Source organism: Grampus griseus, assembly GCF_964374135.1.
Source record: "Grampus griseus genome assembly, chromosome: 14".
Taxonomy (NCBI): Eukaryota; Metazoa; Chordata; class Mammalia; order Artiodactyla; family Delphinidae; genus Grampus; species Grampus griseus.
In genome coordinates, this window is record NC_139008.1 from 87,248,484 (window position 1) to 87,263,244 (window position 14,761).

Below are 14,761 nucleotides of genomic sequence, written 5' to 3' on the forward strand. Positions count from 1 at the left end.
TGTACTTGAGAAGAAGGTGTGTTCTGTTGTTGGGTGGAGTTTTGGATACGTTTGTTAGATCTAGTTGGTTGATTGTGTTGTTCAAGTCCTCTGTTTCTTTATCTTCTATCTGGTTGATGCTTGCTAATGTATTTTTAAATTACTAAATAAAATTTATATTATTTTGAAAAATTTAAATTCAGAATTGTTGTTTAACCACAAAAGTAGCTTTAGAATCTTCAATTATTGGTGAGCTTTTCTTTCTTTGTGAAGATCACACCTACAGGTTGCTTGCCCGTTTTTTATTGCGAAAGAGAAGTAAATGCGCAATTCGAGTCTCTAGCGAGTTGACCGTGGAGATTAACCCCCAGGGCCCTTAGGCAGCCACTTATTCCTCGGTGACTGGGTCTGCTTTTCTAAGAAAATGTAGAGATGGGCTTGTAACACTTGAATGCAGGTCTTCATGTACGTGGCGGTGGACACTGCGTTTGGAGCCGGGTCCTGGGAGCTCGGGGCAGCGCGGTCGGAGTGGGCACCTTGAAGAGAGCTGGGGGGCCCTGTGGGGGGCCAGGCACCTTGTGCGGACCTGGCAGCAGTGGGGCGCCCCGGCTGGTGTCCCCTGAAGAGGCCGGGAGGGAGCGCTTGGGGCGGGGCTGGAGGAGGGGCCCCGGAGGCCAGCGAAGATGTCCGGCACAAGCTTATTTTTCCGTGTTTTTCTCTAGAGTTAGAAAAGGAAGCAGCTGACCAGAAAGAGCTGATTTTAACAAAGAAAGCCCTTTCCTGAAGCACTGTCTTCATGGATCGTTCTCTGAGGGCACAACAGGCGCGCTGGAAAAGAGGCTTCTGCTCCCGCCCCGCGCCGTCCCCTCCACAGGGGTGTGGCCGGATGGGGGCGGGGCCCACCTCGGGGTCAGAGGCCACTCAGCCGGGGCGAACCGGCGGGTCCTGCAGCAGCAAGGCTTCTGAGGGGGGTCAGGTGGGGGGGAAACTGAGGGGGAGCGAGGATGCCCTGCCCACTCTGCCCCCAGAGGGCCCCCCACCCGGGAGAGGCCCCCCCATCCAGGCCTGGCCTCCTCACCGCCCCCTCGTGTGGATACTCCGTAGCAGTGCCTAGTTTCCACCGGGCAAAACAAAGAAGATACAATGTGTGAATCGCCTGCACTCTGGGTGGGATTAACTCTCCACCTTGCACACGCGAGCAAGTCTGATGGCTGCTGTGAGGCTTTTGGCCTTGACCTTGTGGAGCCTCCCCAGACGGGGCTCCGGTACTTGGTGAGGGTCGGACAGCGTGGTCCTCGTAGCAGGATCGCAGGGACTGCAGCCGTGTCACAGTCCCAGCTGTCGGCCCAGCCCGTGACTTAAGTGTTTGTCCAGCCTGACATCTTACACCCTCATTTTAAAGACTTTCCATAAGTTTGGATTGATTTACTTTTAACATTAGGACTTTTGTTACAGGTGAGGAAGCATATAAAAAAGGAAAATACCATGGCTTTAAACGTGCCTTTTATTATAGGAGATTTTATTTTTTAATAACAAAGGATGTAGTCTTTTATTATTTTTAAAAATTGTTTTTTAAAGATTTAATTCTATTTATTTTTGACCGCGTTGGGTCTTCGTTGCTGCACGCAGGCTTTCTCTGGTTGTGGTGAATGGGGGCCACTCTTCATTGCGGTGCACAGGCCTCTCATGGCGGTGGCTTCTCTTGTTGCAGAGCACGGGCTCTAGGCACGAGGGCTTCAGTAGTTGTGTCTTGCGGGCTCTAGAGGCTCAGTAGTTGTGGCGCACAGGCTTAGTTGCTCTGCGGCATGTGGTATCTTCCTGGACCAGAGATCAAACCTGTGTTGCCTGCATTGGCGGGCGGCTCCCTATCCACTGTGCCACCAGGGAAGTCCCGGGAGATTTTAAATGTACAGAGAAGCAGACAGAATAGCACAGCGGTCCCCTGTGAGCCCATTTCTAGCCTCAGCAGTTTACCAGTTCCTGGCCCATCTTGTCCCATTAATCACCCTGCCCACTCCTCCCAAGTCATTTTGAAGAAAATCCCAGACATGCTATCATTTCATCTGTACATATTTCAGTGTGTAGCTCTAAAAGATAAGGCCTCTTTTAAAAATATATTTAAAAAAAAATTTTTTTTTTGGCCGTGCTGCACAGCATATGGGATCTTAGTTCCCCCACCAGGGATCAAACCTGCATCCTCTGCATTGGAAGCACGGAGTCTTAACCACTGGACCACCAGGGAAGTCCCAAGGCTCTTTTAAAAAAATGCAATTATGACACCTGTGCCTTTTTTTAAAGTATCATTTTTGTGGTATAATTTGACATACAGTTAAGTTGCACATATTATAGTGTACAGTGAGTTTTGACCTATGTCTACACCCATGAAACTGTCACCTCCGTCGAGATAGCAAAGTATCCCTTCCCCTGTCATTCTCTTTTTCCTTGGTGATTTATTGGTTGAAGAAGCTGGGCTTTGCCCTGTAGACTTTACCAGAGTCTGGATTTTGCCCACCGTGCCCCCACGGTGGGGTTTAGCACGTTCCTCTGTTCTCTGTGCTCCGTAAGTTGGTAGTTGCAGCTGGAGGAGGGCCGGGTTCTGGCTTGCTTTTCTTGACAGGACCCCTTCAGAGGAGTCACATAGCACATCTGGGTCTATGATAGCACAGCTGTGGGTGGTCAGTGACCAGACATGGGAATTCATCAGGGTTGTACACGGCGATGCCACACACCCTGAGTCCTTCATGGATCGGCAGGAACGCCTCTAAAAAGTGGGACAGAGAGGGACTTCCCTGGTCCAGTGGTTAAGAATCCTCCTTCCGGGGGCTTCCCTGGTGGCGCAGTGGTTGGGAGTCCGCCTGCCGATGCAGGGGACGCGGGTTCGTGCCCCCGTCCGGGAGGATCCCACGTGCCGCGGAGCGGCTGGGCCCGTGAGCCATGGCCGCTGAGCCTGCGTGTCCGGAGCCTGTGCTCCGCAACGGGAGAGGCCACAACAGTGAGAGGCCCGCGTACTGCAAAAAAAATAAAAATAAAAAAATATTTAAAAAAAGAATCCTCTTTCCAATGCAGGGGACGCGGGTTCAATCCCTGATCGGGGAACTAAGATCCCACATGCCAAGGGGCAACTAAGCCAGCGTGCCACAACTACTGAGCCGGAGCGCTCTAGAGCCCGCGCCACAACTAGAGAGCCCACTCACCACAATGAAAGATCCCACATGCGCAACTAAGACCCAATGCAGCCAAATAAATAAATAAACAAAGTGGGACAGGGAGTCTGCACAGGAAGGCCACTGAAAGGCTCGACGCTTTCCTGTCGTGTCCTCGTTTTCAAAAGACTGTGTTGGCATCATCCATCCAGTGGTGACCAGTTAATTTCTTTTTCAGCATCTCTGTGAACTCAGGGACTTAAATGTATGGAATGTGTTCCATCCGTCTGGCTGTTCACGGGGCTCACATTGTCCCGTTGTCACAGTGGGAACCTCTGTAGGTTCGACTGAGCCTTTTGACCTGACCCCAGTCGTCCTGCCAGCTTCCTGCTCCTGTAGAGGGACCCGAGTCCTGGACTGAGCCATTTCTCCTCCAGGAAACACTGGTTCCTTTTAGTGGCTTCTAGAGATCGAATATATTGCAGGATGTTGTAGATGGGACCTGTCGTATCAGAGAGGAATCAGAAGCAAATAATAACAGCTTCTCTAATTTGCCAAAGAAAACTCAACCATCAACTACTGAGTGAGGCTTTGAATGGGTGTTTCCAGAAGCTGCATAGGTGTCCGGTTCTGCTGGCTGGTTGGGAAGTTGGGAAAGGAAAAGGAAACTCTGGAAGAGCCTTTTGGGGAAGGAAGCGCGGAATGACCTAATGCCAGTTTGTTGCATAATGTAGACGCTTACATGTGCTTAGGATGGAGCCCAGAGATGAGCGCTTTGGAGGTGTCACCAAGCTCCGTGTGGCCACTCCAAGGACGGAGGATGCATCCCCCCTCGGGACCACCTGTTCCTTCACTGCTCTCAGAACTGGAGGAGAGCTCTTGGTCCCGTCGCTACGTGGCTCACACAGTTAAATATGGGTCTCTGCTTATTTTCATAAAAAGTCAAACCTTTTGGGATCAGGTTGACCTCTTGCTTCAGTCTCTTGCCATTTATGAAATACTGCACTTCATGATGGGAGAAGTTAATATGCATGAGTTCTACTAAAATATTGAGCTAAAATAATTTTGAGAAAATTTAAGTTGATTACAGTTTATACTGATAACAGCTAACTTACACAGCAGTCTTAGTTCTCTAGAATTGAAAATTGGTTTCAGGTTGATGTGAAGTAAATGTTTTCACATAACTTTGCATTTATTTATAACCGTTTGTTCCAGCTTCTGGTAAAGATTTGCAGTGGCCGTCAGCGGAGGTGTGTTGGGGCCCCAGCGTGTGGATGCCTCACCTTAGCTAACCTGCCTCTCGAAGTGTCCACGCGCCCCCCAGATTAGTCGTTTCACTGCTTCCTTGTATGGTGTAGTGGCTTTTAAAGTAACTTCAGATAGTGGTTCCTTGTTGACGTGCTGCCCGTTGGCGGATGCGGGTATCACGACTGTTTCCTCTTGTGTGAGATCAGTCCTTTTACTTCTTTGCTCAGATGTAATTGAGATTGACCTCAAGAATGGTGAATGGGTATTTTTAAATGTTTCTAAACCATACAACTTCGGAAAGCTAAGGATACCAAAATGTTTGGGTTTTTTTTTCCTTTAGATCTCCAGTGCCTATTGGATTTTTACCTTAGAAAGTTCAGAGCGTGAAATTTCTTACAGTGTCGATGTAGATCCAGTGCAATGATTCAGTAGAAGATCCTCCAGATCAGGCGGCGAGGAGCCTGGCACTGAAGGATGAACGGAGAGGAGGAGTTCTTCGATGCCGTCACAGGTGAGCGGAGGGAGAGGCAAGTTCAGAGATCGTGTCGTGAGCACGAAGCCCGCGGACCCAGGCCTTGGACGTAGCCCGGGGACGTGAGGACGGCCCAGGAAAACTGTGTGGAGAGAGAGCTGACATGTTCCAAGGCACCAGCCTTCAGTAAAAGCATGTGTCCTATCCTAGGTTTGGGGGAAAACATCAACTTTGGACCACTAAAGATAACAAGAAAGGGCAGCTGTGTTTTAGTCTTTAAGAGTTGCCCTGGGGTGTAAATATTTTTATTTGGATCCTAAGTGAGATGGTCAGCATTCTTATATTATTTATACTTAATGATCAAAAGCGTATTGTCCTGTCTCCTAACTGTATCGTGTTTTGCGCTGCTTAAAGTCTACCAAAAAATGTACCTGCTTTAATTTACAATAATTTAAAGTACATTTACCTGCTTTTGCAGCAGCTCTCACCGTGTCAGAGTTCAGCTCCGTTTCGCTTCTCACACACCACTGTGAGTGCCGGTACACAGCCTGGTGGGCAGAGTGCATGGCCGGGTGGCAGGCGGAGGAGAGGCGGGCTGGGTTGGCTCACATTTGCTTAGAACAACCCCTCCTCGTCCTTTTCCCACCTGAGGGACAGATGACCGCAGGGGGCCCCAGAACTCACGTTCAAGACGCCGCCCCCCGCCCCCCTCTCCGTTGTCTGCCCTCCACCCTCCTCGGCAGCAGGGGGAGCATCACTTTGCTTTTTCTAGCGAGGGGTCCCCTTGGTGGAGACGGACTTCAGGAGACTCTTCCAGCCCACGCCTCCCTCTCAGGTGTGGGAACATAGAAACAGCAGCTCTGAAATATTACTGCCGCCGGGTTTTTCAGCACTAACCCTCCCAAGGGCAGTCAGAGGGGCACTTCCGTAATCAGTGCCAAAAGAGCGTGGCGCCCAGCACGACAAAAGGCTCTTTCCTGAGCACTGTCACTGTTCCCCGGGACACCTTTGCCGTCCCTGCTGGCACTGCTGTCTCGTGGAGCCCTGGCCCTGTGCTCCCGGGTTTCAGCGGCCATGCTTCTCCTGAGTGAAGGGTTGGAGCAGGTTGGGGGATGGGCAGCCCGAGATTATTGACTTATTCTTGTCCGAAGCCCCAGGAGGAGCAGGCCCTGAGCTCATCGCTGTTTTCAAAGGCTGAGCTGCTGAGCCATCTTATCTTCCGTGACTTCATAGCTATTGTGTCCCTTGTAGACGTGTTTTCCTGGGAAGCGTGCTTGTCTGCTTAACCCGCACGCCCATCAGTAGTCTTTCGCAGTTGAATTCCCACCAAGCGGGGTGTTTGTCAGGGAGGCATGCCCTCAGGCCGCCTGGCCCTCGCAGGCTGACCACGTCTGAGACCAAGCGGGCCCGGCCTCGGCGTGGCCTTCTCACCCGGGGGCCTCCTGGGAAGCTCCCTTTCACCTGGGACCAGTGTAGATACTCCGGAAGGTCTTTCCCCAGAGAGGGCTTGAACTGCCTGGAGTGAGGTGTGTAGGTGACCCCATCCCTGCCTCTCCGCACGGCGGGACCTCTCCGCGTGTCCCTGAGATGCAGGCGGAAGAGGCAGATGTCTAGGTGAAAATAATTCCTCGCCTCAGCCCTTTGGTTCCCAAGCAAATAACAGAAAGACGAAAACTATGAAGCCTCCCAATGCAATGAAATACCCAGTCAGTGACTACTTCAGAGAGAATCGGCCTCCCTTCGTGACTCTAATTTAAAAAGCGTTTAAACCCAGCAGTTATTAAATGAATGACTTCACTAGGCAATTACTGGGGCTTCCCTGGTGGCACAGTGGTTAAGAATCCGCCCGCCAATGCAGTGGACACGGGTTTGAGCCCTGGTCCAGGAAGATCCCACATGCCACGCAGAGCAGCTAAGCCCGTGAGCCACACTACTGAGTCCACAAGCCACAACCACTGAAGCCCACGCCCCTAGAGCCCATGCTCCACAATAAGAGAAGCCACCGCAGTGAGAAGCCCGCGCACCACAACGAAGAGGAGCCCCCGCTCGCCACAGCTAGAGAAAGCCCGTGCGCAGCAATGAAGACCCAACGCAGCCAAAGTAAATAAATAAACAAATAAATTTTAAAAAGATAGGCAATTACTTCCTACAAGAATCAGTACCTTTATTTATTTTCAGTAGTTGTGGCTTTTGGGCTCAGTAGTTGCCACGTGAGGGCTCTAGAGCGCAGGCTCAGTAGTTGTGGTGCATGGTCTTAGCTTCTCCGCGGCATGTGGGATGTTCCCGGACCAGGGCTCGAACCCGTGTCTCCTGCATTGGCAGGCGGATTCTTAACCACTGTGCCACCAGGGAAGTCCAAGAATCAGTACCTTTAAATTGAAAGGTTTTAAAGTACATGAAAAATATGTACAGATTAAGGGTTGTAAAAAGACTAACCCGTCAAAGGTGGGTATCTCTGAGTGATCAGATTACAGATGATTTCGACACTCTCCTTTGCTTGTCTGTATTTTCTTTTTCTATAATAAACATGTGTTGTATATTAAAGCGTTTAAACTGTTACGTAGTGTTGGCTTCATCAGAGACAAGACTCCAATGCACTTGTCAGCGAGGAGCTGCTTTGTTTTCTTGGGCACACACCAGGGCTGTGATTTAAACGAACTTTCTACTTGATGCTGGCCCAGAATCTCAGCCCTGAGGGAGGTCCTCGGAGATAGGGACACCCCTGCAGGGTAACACCAGGTCCATAGGACTGAGCATCCTTAAGCAGGGACTGCTTCAGGCTAAGTTTAGACTGGGGATTAGTAGATGTTGCTTTGGGGATAGTTAGCAAAAACTAGAGGTGACAGGCTATTTCAGAAAGCACTGATTATTTAAGAGGTTCATTTTTTTAAAAATTAATTAATTTATTATTATTTTTGGCTGTGTTGGGTCTTCGTTGCTACATGTGGGCTTTCTCTAGTTGCGGCTTTCTCTAGTTGGGCTTTCTCTAGTTGCAGCCCACTCTTTGATGTGGTGCGTGGGCTTCTCATTGTGGTGGCGTCTCTTGTTGCAGAGCACGGGCTCTAGGTACGTGGGCTTCGGAAGTTGTGGCTTGCGGGCTCCAGAGCGCAGGCTCAGTAATTGTGGTGCACGGGCTTAGCTGCTCTGCAGCATGTGGGATCTTCCCGGACCAGGGCTTGAGCCCGTGTCCCCTGCATTGGCAGGCGGATTCTTAACCACTGTGCCACCAGGGAAGTCCAAGAGGTTCATTTTTAATATATCCTTTCAAATTCATTGTGTAATAAATCTCAATGCTACTATATTTTGTGCATCTGTCACTATGGAAGAATACGAAGGAAGGTTATTTTTGCGTTTTCTCAAGGAGGCTTACTAGCAGCAGGTTTGTTTATGTTTTGTGTCTGACCATAGTCACCACCTGGCCTGTCACCCTGGGCCTCGCCTTCCTCTCGGAAATGAGGGGCTGTTATGGGAGCCCTGAGCTCCTCGTGGGCTGTGCCCTCGCTGAAGTAGTCAAGGTCATCGATAGGCAGTGGTCAGGAGCTCCCCACCCCAGCTGGAGGGACTTGCCCTGGCAGCCACAGCTCCCGTCCGGGCCTGCTGTGGAGCAGAACTTGAGTATTTTCAGTGGACTGCACTGGCTGAGTCGAGAGGACACACACTTTCCTTTCCCTGTAGGCACTGGTCGCTCTGGGAGAAAGCGTTCCCGATGCAGAAGGGGCACGGGGCACAGCCCAGGGTGGTGGTACTCTTACTCGGGGGATGGGATGGGCCAGGAGACCACACGACTGTATTTCACACAAGTCCTAGTAGTTCACTTTCCCCGAGGTTTCCACGTACGTGACATGCCCTCTGCGTTCGCAGCCACCGTCTGCTGTTTCGGTTTCTGTTGGTTGGTTTGGTAGGTTCTGGCGGTGTGTTTGCGCGGAGCTCGGTCTTAGAAACACTGCAGCAGGTTGTGTTTCAGGACATGACGTGGAGCTTGACTGCAGCTTGTGCAGAGGAGGGAGGGGTTGCAGCCTGAGTTAGGTGAGAACACCACAGAGGTGGGCGCCCCAGGGGGTACGGTCACTGACGACAACAGGGAAAACCTGTCCTAGTGCCCAGGAGCCGCCCCCCACGTAAGGACCTGGAGAGCGTGGCGCTGGTGGCAGGGTGGTGGCGTCATGCGGGGAGCCCCCGGGAGCGGTCCTCGTGCTCCGCCTCGACCTTCGGTTCTTGGGAAGAAGCGTTCATTACTCTGGACGTGTCGGTCAGAAGCACTCTCGAGCTTCAGGTGCCTGCTTGCAGAGTGAGAATTCTTAGAGGTAGGCTTTTCCATCTTCCAAGCCCTGCAGAAGTTACCACTCTGCTTGTCTCGCACAGGCTTTGATTCTGATAACTCTTCTGGGGAATTTTCAGAGGCAAATCAGAGAGTCACTGGCGTGATTCATGTGGACACCAGCAAAAGTAATGGGATTGGAAAAGTTGGGGAGAGGCCTCCTCAAGAGAATGGAATTCAAAAGCACAGGTATGTCATCCCACACGGACGTTTTGGAGTCTCCCAGCGCGCCTGTCCTCGCCCCACATCTGCAGCGGGCCCTGAGCTGGAGGAACATCCGTCCCGTGTCACCTGGGCCCTGCCCCCTGGTCAGACCCAAGGCCCTGTTCACCCAAAGACCCCGAGACCCACTGGCCCTCTGCGTGCTCCCTGGAGATCAGTGATGGTGCCTCCTCAGCGTGACCCCCGTCCGGAAGCGGACGGGCGGCCGTCCCTGCCCTGGGGCTGATGGGGGACTGAGCTCCGTGGGCGCCCTAGCGTTGGCAGGGGGCCGGGCACAGAGCCAGAGGTCGCTGGTATCAGACCCAACTGCTAGCTTCACGCAGCGCCGCCTGCGTTTGACGCGTCGACCTCTCACCCCGTGCGTGAGTGAGTTTCGGAGGGTTGTTTATTAGTGCAGCGAGACCACAGTCCATTCTCTCCCCACCAGCACTGCATTGTCATGCAAGCAGATTCTGATGACAGTGACCTAAGCCTTCACCAGCAGAAGGGGGGACGTAGGCGGGACAGCCGTGAGTCAGGCGGGTGGAGATGGCGGTCTCTGTCCACCCGGTGCTGTTTGCGCTTCGGCTCCAGGGAGCCCAGCTTCACCCCAGATCTCTGTCCTGCGCTGGCACCCAGTGCCCACCTGGGGCCCCGGAGCTGTCAGAGCACCTCCTGCCTGCTCGTGCGGCCTGGACCTCTGCTGTCAGCGCCCCGCACCCTGTAGGCGGGAATCTGGCTCAAGCCGCCCGAGGGCCCGCTCCTCCTTCCCGTCTCCAGCCCCAGGCCTGACACGCTGGCCTCCAGACGCCCTTGGGTGCCTTCACCCGCCCGCTCCTGTCACGGCCCCCTCCCACCACTGCTCCTGAATCCCCCAAGGAGGCGCCTCTCCACTGCTCCGCCCCTCCTGCTTCCTTCCAGCCGGCTCAGAGGACAGGTCTGATTGTGCGCCTTCCCGGGCAAGGCGCACGTGGCCCTGGGTGACGGGGACGGCGGCCCCTTTTCCTCTTTGAAGAGGCGGTTTGGGTCGTGAACTGTAAGGTTCTCGCTTAGGCTGAGGACCTGCACCCTGGCCTCTCTCCTGGGGCGGCCCCTCCCGTGTCTGTGGTCCCAGCCTCCTGGGGTCCTCAGTGCACCTGGCCTGTCCCACGTCGGGGCCTGTGCCATGTCGGGGCCTGTGCCATGTCGGGGCTCCATGCCTTGGCTCCGGCCCTCTGCTCCACCTCCATCTCTTCAGCTCCTGCCTCCCCAGGGTCATCCTTGGACCCCTTTCCCACCGTCCACAGAGCCACGCTCCTTCCTCATGGCTCCCTCACAGCGGGGGCCCGTCCTGCCCTGGCCGCTCGGGACCCCAGACGAGAGCTGGCAGAGTGGAGCCACGTGCTAGTTGCCGGCAGCCTGGCACGTGGTGCCTCGTGAATGTCAGTTTTCTTTCCCATTTCATCTCCCGCTGCCTTGCCCTCCTCTCCCACCTGCCCCCCCGGGCCCGTGGTCCCCCGACCCAGTTCACTGTGAGCAGGGTGTCCTGTGCCCGGGCTTCCCCAGCATCGGCGGGAAGACACCTGGGGAGGAAGGTGCCTCAGGAAAGACAAGCACAGGCTTCAGAGGGGTTTAAGAGCTGGTTTCTGAAAAGGTTTTCTCTTTCTTTTTCTTTTGGCCATGCTGCGTGGCTCGCGGGATCTTAGTTCCCTGACCAGGGATCGAACCCGTACCCCCTGCACTGGGAGCGCGGAGTCCTAACCACTGGACCGCCAGGGAAGCCCCCGAGGAGGTTTTCTTCATGCAGTTCCCTCTTGGGGTCCTCTGGGCTCCACCTCCGTCTGCAGCCCTGCTGCTGCTCCAGGCCGCTGGCACACGGCTGCCGGGGGACTCAGCGACCCGTCTCCCCAGCTCCGTGGAGGAAAGTCGCCTGTGTGGCCATGATTGCTTCCTAAGAGGCCCTCCAAAGATCGATGCAGAAAGCTTTCTTTGGGACTTCAGCGGCAGTCTGGTCCTTTTTTGTCTGCAGGCATGCCAGCATAGAGAAATGCTAATGCTTAGAAAGATGAAAGGAAGACATGGTCATTGTGCAGAACCATCAGTCATAAGTGACTCTCACGTTGGTTGAATAAATACATGTCACTCTGGTTACCCCTTCACAGGACGTCGTTGCCTGCTCCGATGTTTACCAGAAGTGATTTCAGCGTGTGGAGTATATTGAAGAAGTGCATTGGCTTGGTAAGTTCGGATGGACTCGTTTGAAGTGCGAATCTCACACGTTTTTAATCCTGTGAATTTATCGCACTACTGGTAGTTTAAGAAGATGCGCTCTGCATGGTTACAAACAGCATGATGGAAAGATAGTAAAGCAGGAAAGGAACAAGTACAGGAGGGGAAAAGGTGGACAAAAGCTCAAGTATTAACACACAGTAGGACGCCCGTTCTGTAGGTTAATCTCTGGACATAAGGAGCTTCAGATGGGTTTACACTTACCTTGGTGTTTCATGATGTGCTCGTAGCCAGCTGGCTTTGGATAATCCTCATGAACTGGGGGGCTTTGGTGGGGTTCCTGGCCACTCACCAAGGGACCGAGGCTCCGTGTCCCCCAGCCCACCCACCCTGGGCTGCAGGCAGAGTAACAGGAAAGATAGTTGGATACTTAGTGTCCAGAAGCCGTGGGCCTTTCCTTTTATGGTCTTTCCTGGCTGTGAGACTCGGGGCTGGTCCTTCTCAGGAGGGGGGAGCGCTGCCTTGAGCAGGCTGCAGCGTGCTCAGCCGCGGCCACGTCTGGTCACTCATCCTCGGGCTGCGTGAGCTACAAAAAATGACTTCACTGCTTCTCGGGTGGTCTTCAGCCCAGTCTTCTAATGCATTTATTTTTTGTCATCTTTTTATCTTGAAATAACTTGAGGCTGCAGAACAGCGAGTCTTTTACCCTTCACCCAGCCTTCTGTAACGGCAGCATCTCACATGAGAACCACAGCACTCGCTCTGGGGCGTTACTGTTAACTGCAGCACGTACCTGGCTGGGCTTTCTCCAGCTTTTCCACCGATGACCGTTTTTTTTTTTTTTTAATTTATTTATTTTTACTTATTTTATTTTTGGCTGTGTTGGGTCTTCGTTGCTGCACACAGGCTTTCTCTAGTTGCGGCGAGCGGTGGCTCCTCTTGTTGCAGAGCACGGGCTCTAGGTGCAAGGGCTTCAGTAGTTGTGGCGCAGGGGCTCAGTAGCTGTGGCATGATGGCTCTAGAGTGCAGGGCTTAGTTGCTCCGTGGCATGTGGGGTCTTCCTGGACCAGGGATCGAACCCGTGTCCCCTGCATTGACAGGCGGATTCTTAACCACTGAGCCACCAGGGAAGTCCCCACCGATGACCTTTTATTAGAGGATGGTGTGTAGAAACCGAGACCTGGGTGCTGGATGTGCTCGTGGCTCCTGGGGTGTCACTGCTCCAGGCCTCTCAGCAGACAGAGCTGGAAAACCTAGGAGTGCACACTGAGCCCTGCTTGCTCACACACGTGTATCTGTACACACCTGTGATCTTTAAAGTGACGTGTTCAGGATTGTTTTCTTTTAGCACCATCCTCGCCTACGTTTTCGACTGTGTGCACAGTTCAGGTCTTCACCAAAGTGTCTATCTGGGAATGTGATGAACTCAACAAGCCACTCGGTCTTGACTCCTCAGAGGTCTAAAACCAAAAGCCTCTTTTCAGCAGAGTGACATCATTGCATTGCGCTCCCCAAGGAGCTGACCGTAGGCTGGATTCAGAGTAAGGCTGGATGTAACACTCGGGGTTGGACGTCTGCATCTTGTTGGGTCGCACTGCCCCACTTCATAGCATCCATCCGCTGTCCCCCGTGAGCTGCTCATCTCTCCGGATGTACCTCCAGGGAGGTGACACACCTCTCTTCACTGCCCATCAGCTCATTGAAACAGCCACGGACTAGTGAACACGACAGTTTCCGCCAGAGGTAGCCAGAATCTCACGAAGACCCCTGCCCGTCACCAGCCCTCACCGCTGCCAGTCAGGGCTAATCATGCGTCCTCCGCCCCGCCACCTCCCGCCTCCTCCCCTGGTGTTTTGAAGCAAATTCCAAACACCTTTTCATTTGTGGACATGTCTTATGTATCACTAAAGGATAAGGATTCTTTTTAAACACAACCACAATACTATTATCCTACTTTTTTTGTTTGTTTGTTTGTTTTTTTGCGATACGTGGGCCTCTCACTGTTGTGGCCTCTCCCACTGCGGAGCACAGGCTCCGGACGTGCAGGCTCAGCGGCCATGGCTCATGGGCCCAGCCGCTCCGCGGCATGTGGGATCTTCCCGGACCGGGGCACGAACCCGTGTCCCCTGCATCGGCAGGCGGACCCTCAACCACTGCGCCACCAGGGAAGCCCCCTATTATCCTACTTTTGAAAGTAACATAACTCTTTAACATCATCACATACCCACTCTGTGTTCAAATTTCCAGTCGTCTGAGCGTGACTCTCCTGTGTGTGTTGTGCAGTCTGTGTGGGACTCATCTGGGTCCTTCCACCACAAGACCTTTCTGTTGCTCTTCTTCTGAATTTAAGAACTGCTGGTGCTTGGTGCCCAGACCCATTATCTCATCAGGAGTTGCAAATTGGAGCCAGGCTGATAACGATTGCCCTTCTTTCATTACCTGGAATATTTCTGTGATGAGAAAGTCCCCTCCTCTACTGTGAATGTGGTTTGCATAAGACAGTCGGGATCAATGAGTGATTCTCTATCAAGGTGTTCAAATGATGTCTTTGGTTCCCTGGCAGCAGAACTGGTCTAACCAACCAGCTCCCGGGGTTGGCCCTGCGCTGTGTCCAGTCACACTTGTCCGTCTCTGGCTGTAAGAGCCTCTTCAGGCTGGCCCGCGCTCCTTTACAAAAGATGCCTCTGCTCCTTCTGTACCTTTATTGTCCAGGGAGAGCGAGAGCTCAGGACCACAGCTGGGCCCGTGGGAGGCTACTGGATTGGTCTTGTTTCTAGGTCTTTTCAGGGGAGAGAGTTAGGAGCTGTGTTTTGATTTGTTTCAACGATGCTTCAAATTCCACGCGACAGGATTTATCTAACCTCTTCTGTCTTCTGTCTGTGTCTCTATTCCGCCCAGTTTTTCACGGCACAGGAGATGATGGATTTAGCGCAGCATGTAGCTTGTGACCCGCTGCTGCGCCCACACCCGTGGCGGCTCAGGAGAGCACGTCTGTGGCATTTGTCGTTCTTGCCCCGGGGGTGAATCTTCAGTCCCTGTGCTTTAGCGCCTCTGGGTGATTGTGCCGCCAGGGAGGTGGTGTGGGTTCATTTGTTTTGTTTTATTTGCAGTGTTTAGAGATGGCTTTTCTAAATTTAATTTTGGTTTAAAATTGTAAGTCCAGAGTCAAATCTCTCAGACAAGGTATATTCC

General features: G+C 52.8%; 1 protein-coding gene across 6 annotated transcripts in view; it reads left to right on the forward strand.

Moving 5' to 3' along the window:
* Window positions 1-14,761, forward strand: part of OSBPL2 (oxysterol binding protein like 2) — a 42,735-nt gene that overhangs the window by 12,102 nt on the left and 15,872 nt on the right. For 2 of the 6 annotated variants that reach the window (XM_082671480.1, XM_082671476.1), the window contains exons 2-4: window positions 4,711-4,881; window positions 9,205-9,349; window positions 11,503-11,578. In XM_082671480.1, coding sequence (XP_082527606.1) covers window positions 4,845-4,881; window positions 9,205-9,349; window positions 11,503-11,578 — 258 coding nt within the window. In that variant the 5' untranslated portion in view covers window positions 4,711-4,844. The remainder of the gene's footprint in view (window positions 1-4,710; window positions 4,882-9,204; window positions 9,350-11,502; window positions 11,579-14,761) is intronic. The other 4 variants (XM_082671478.1, XM_082671477.1, XM_082671479.1 and 1 more) reach the window with 4 other exon arrangements.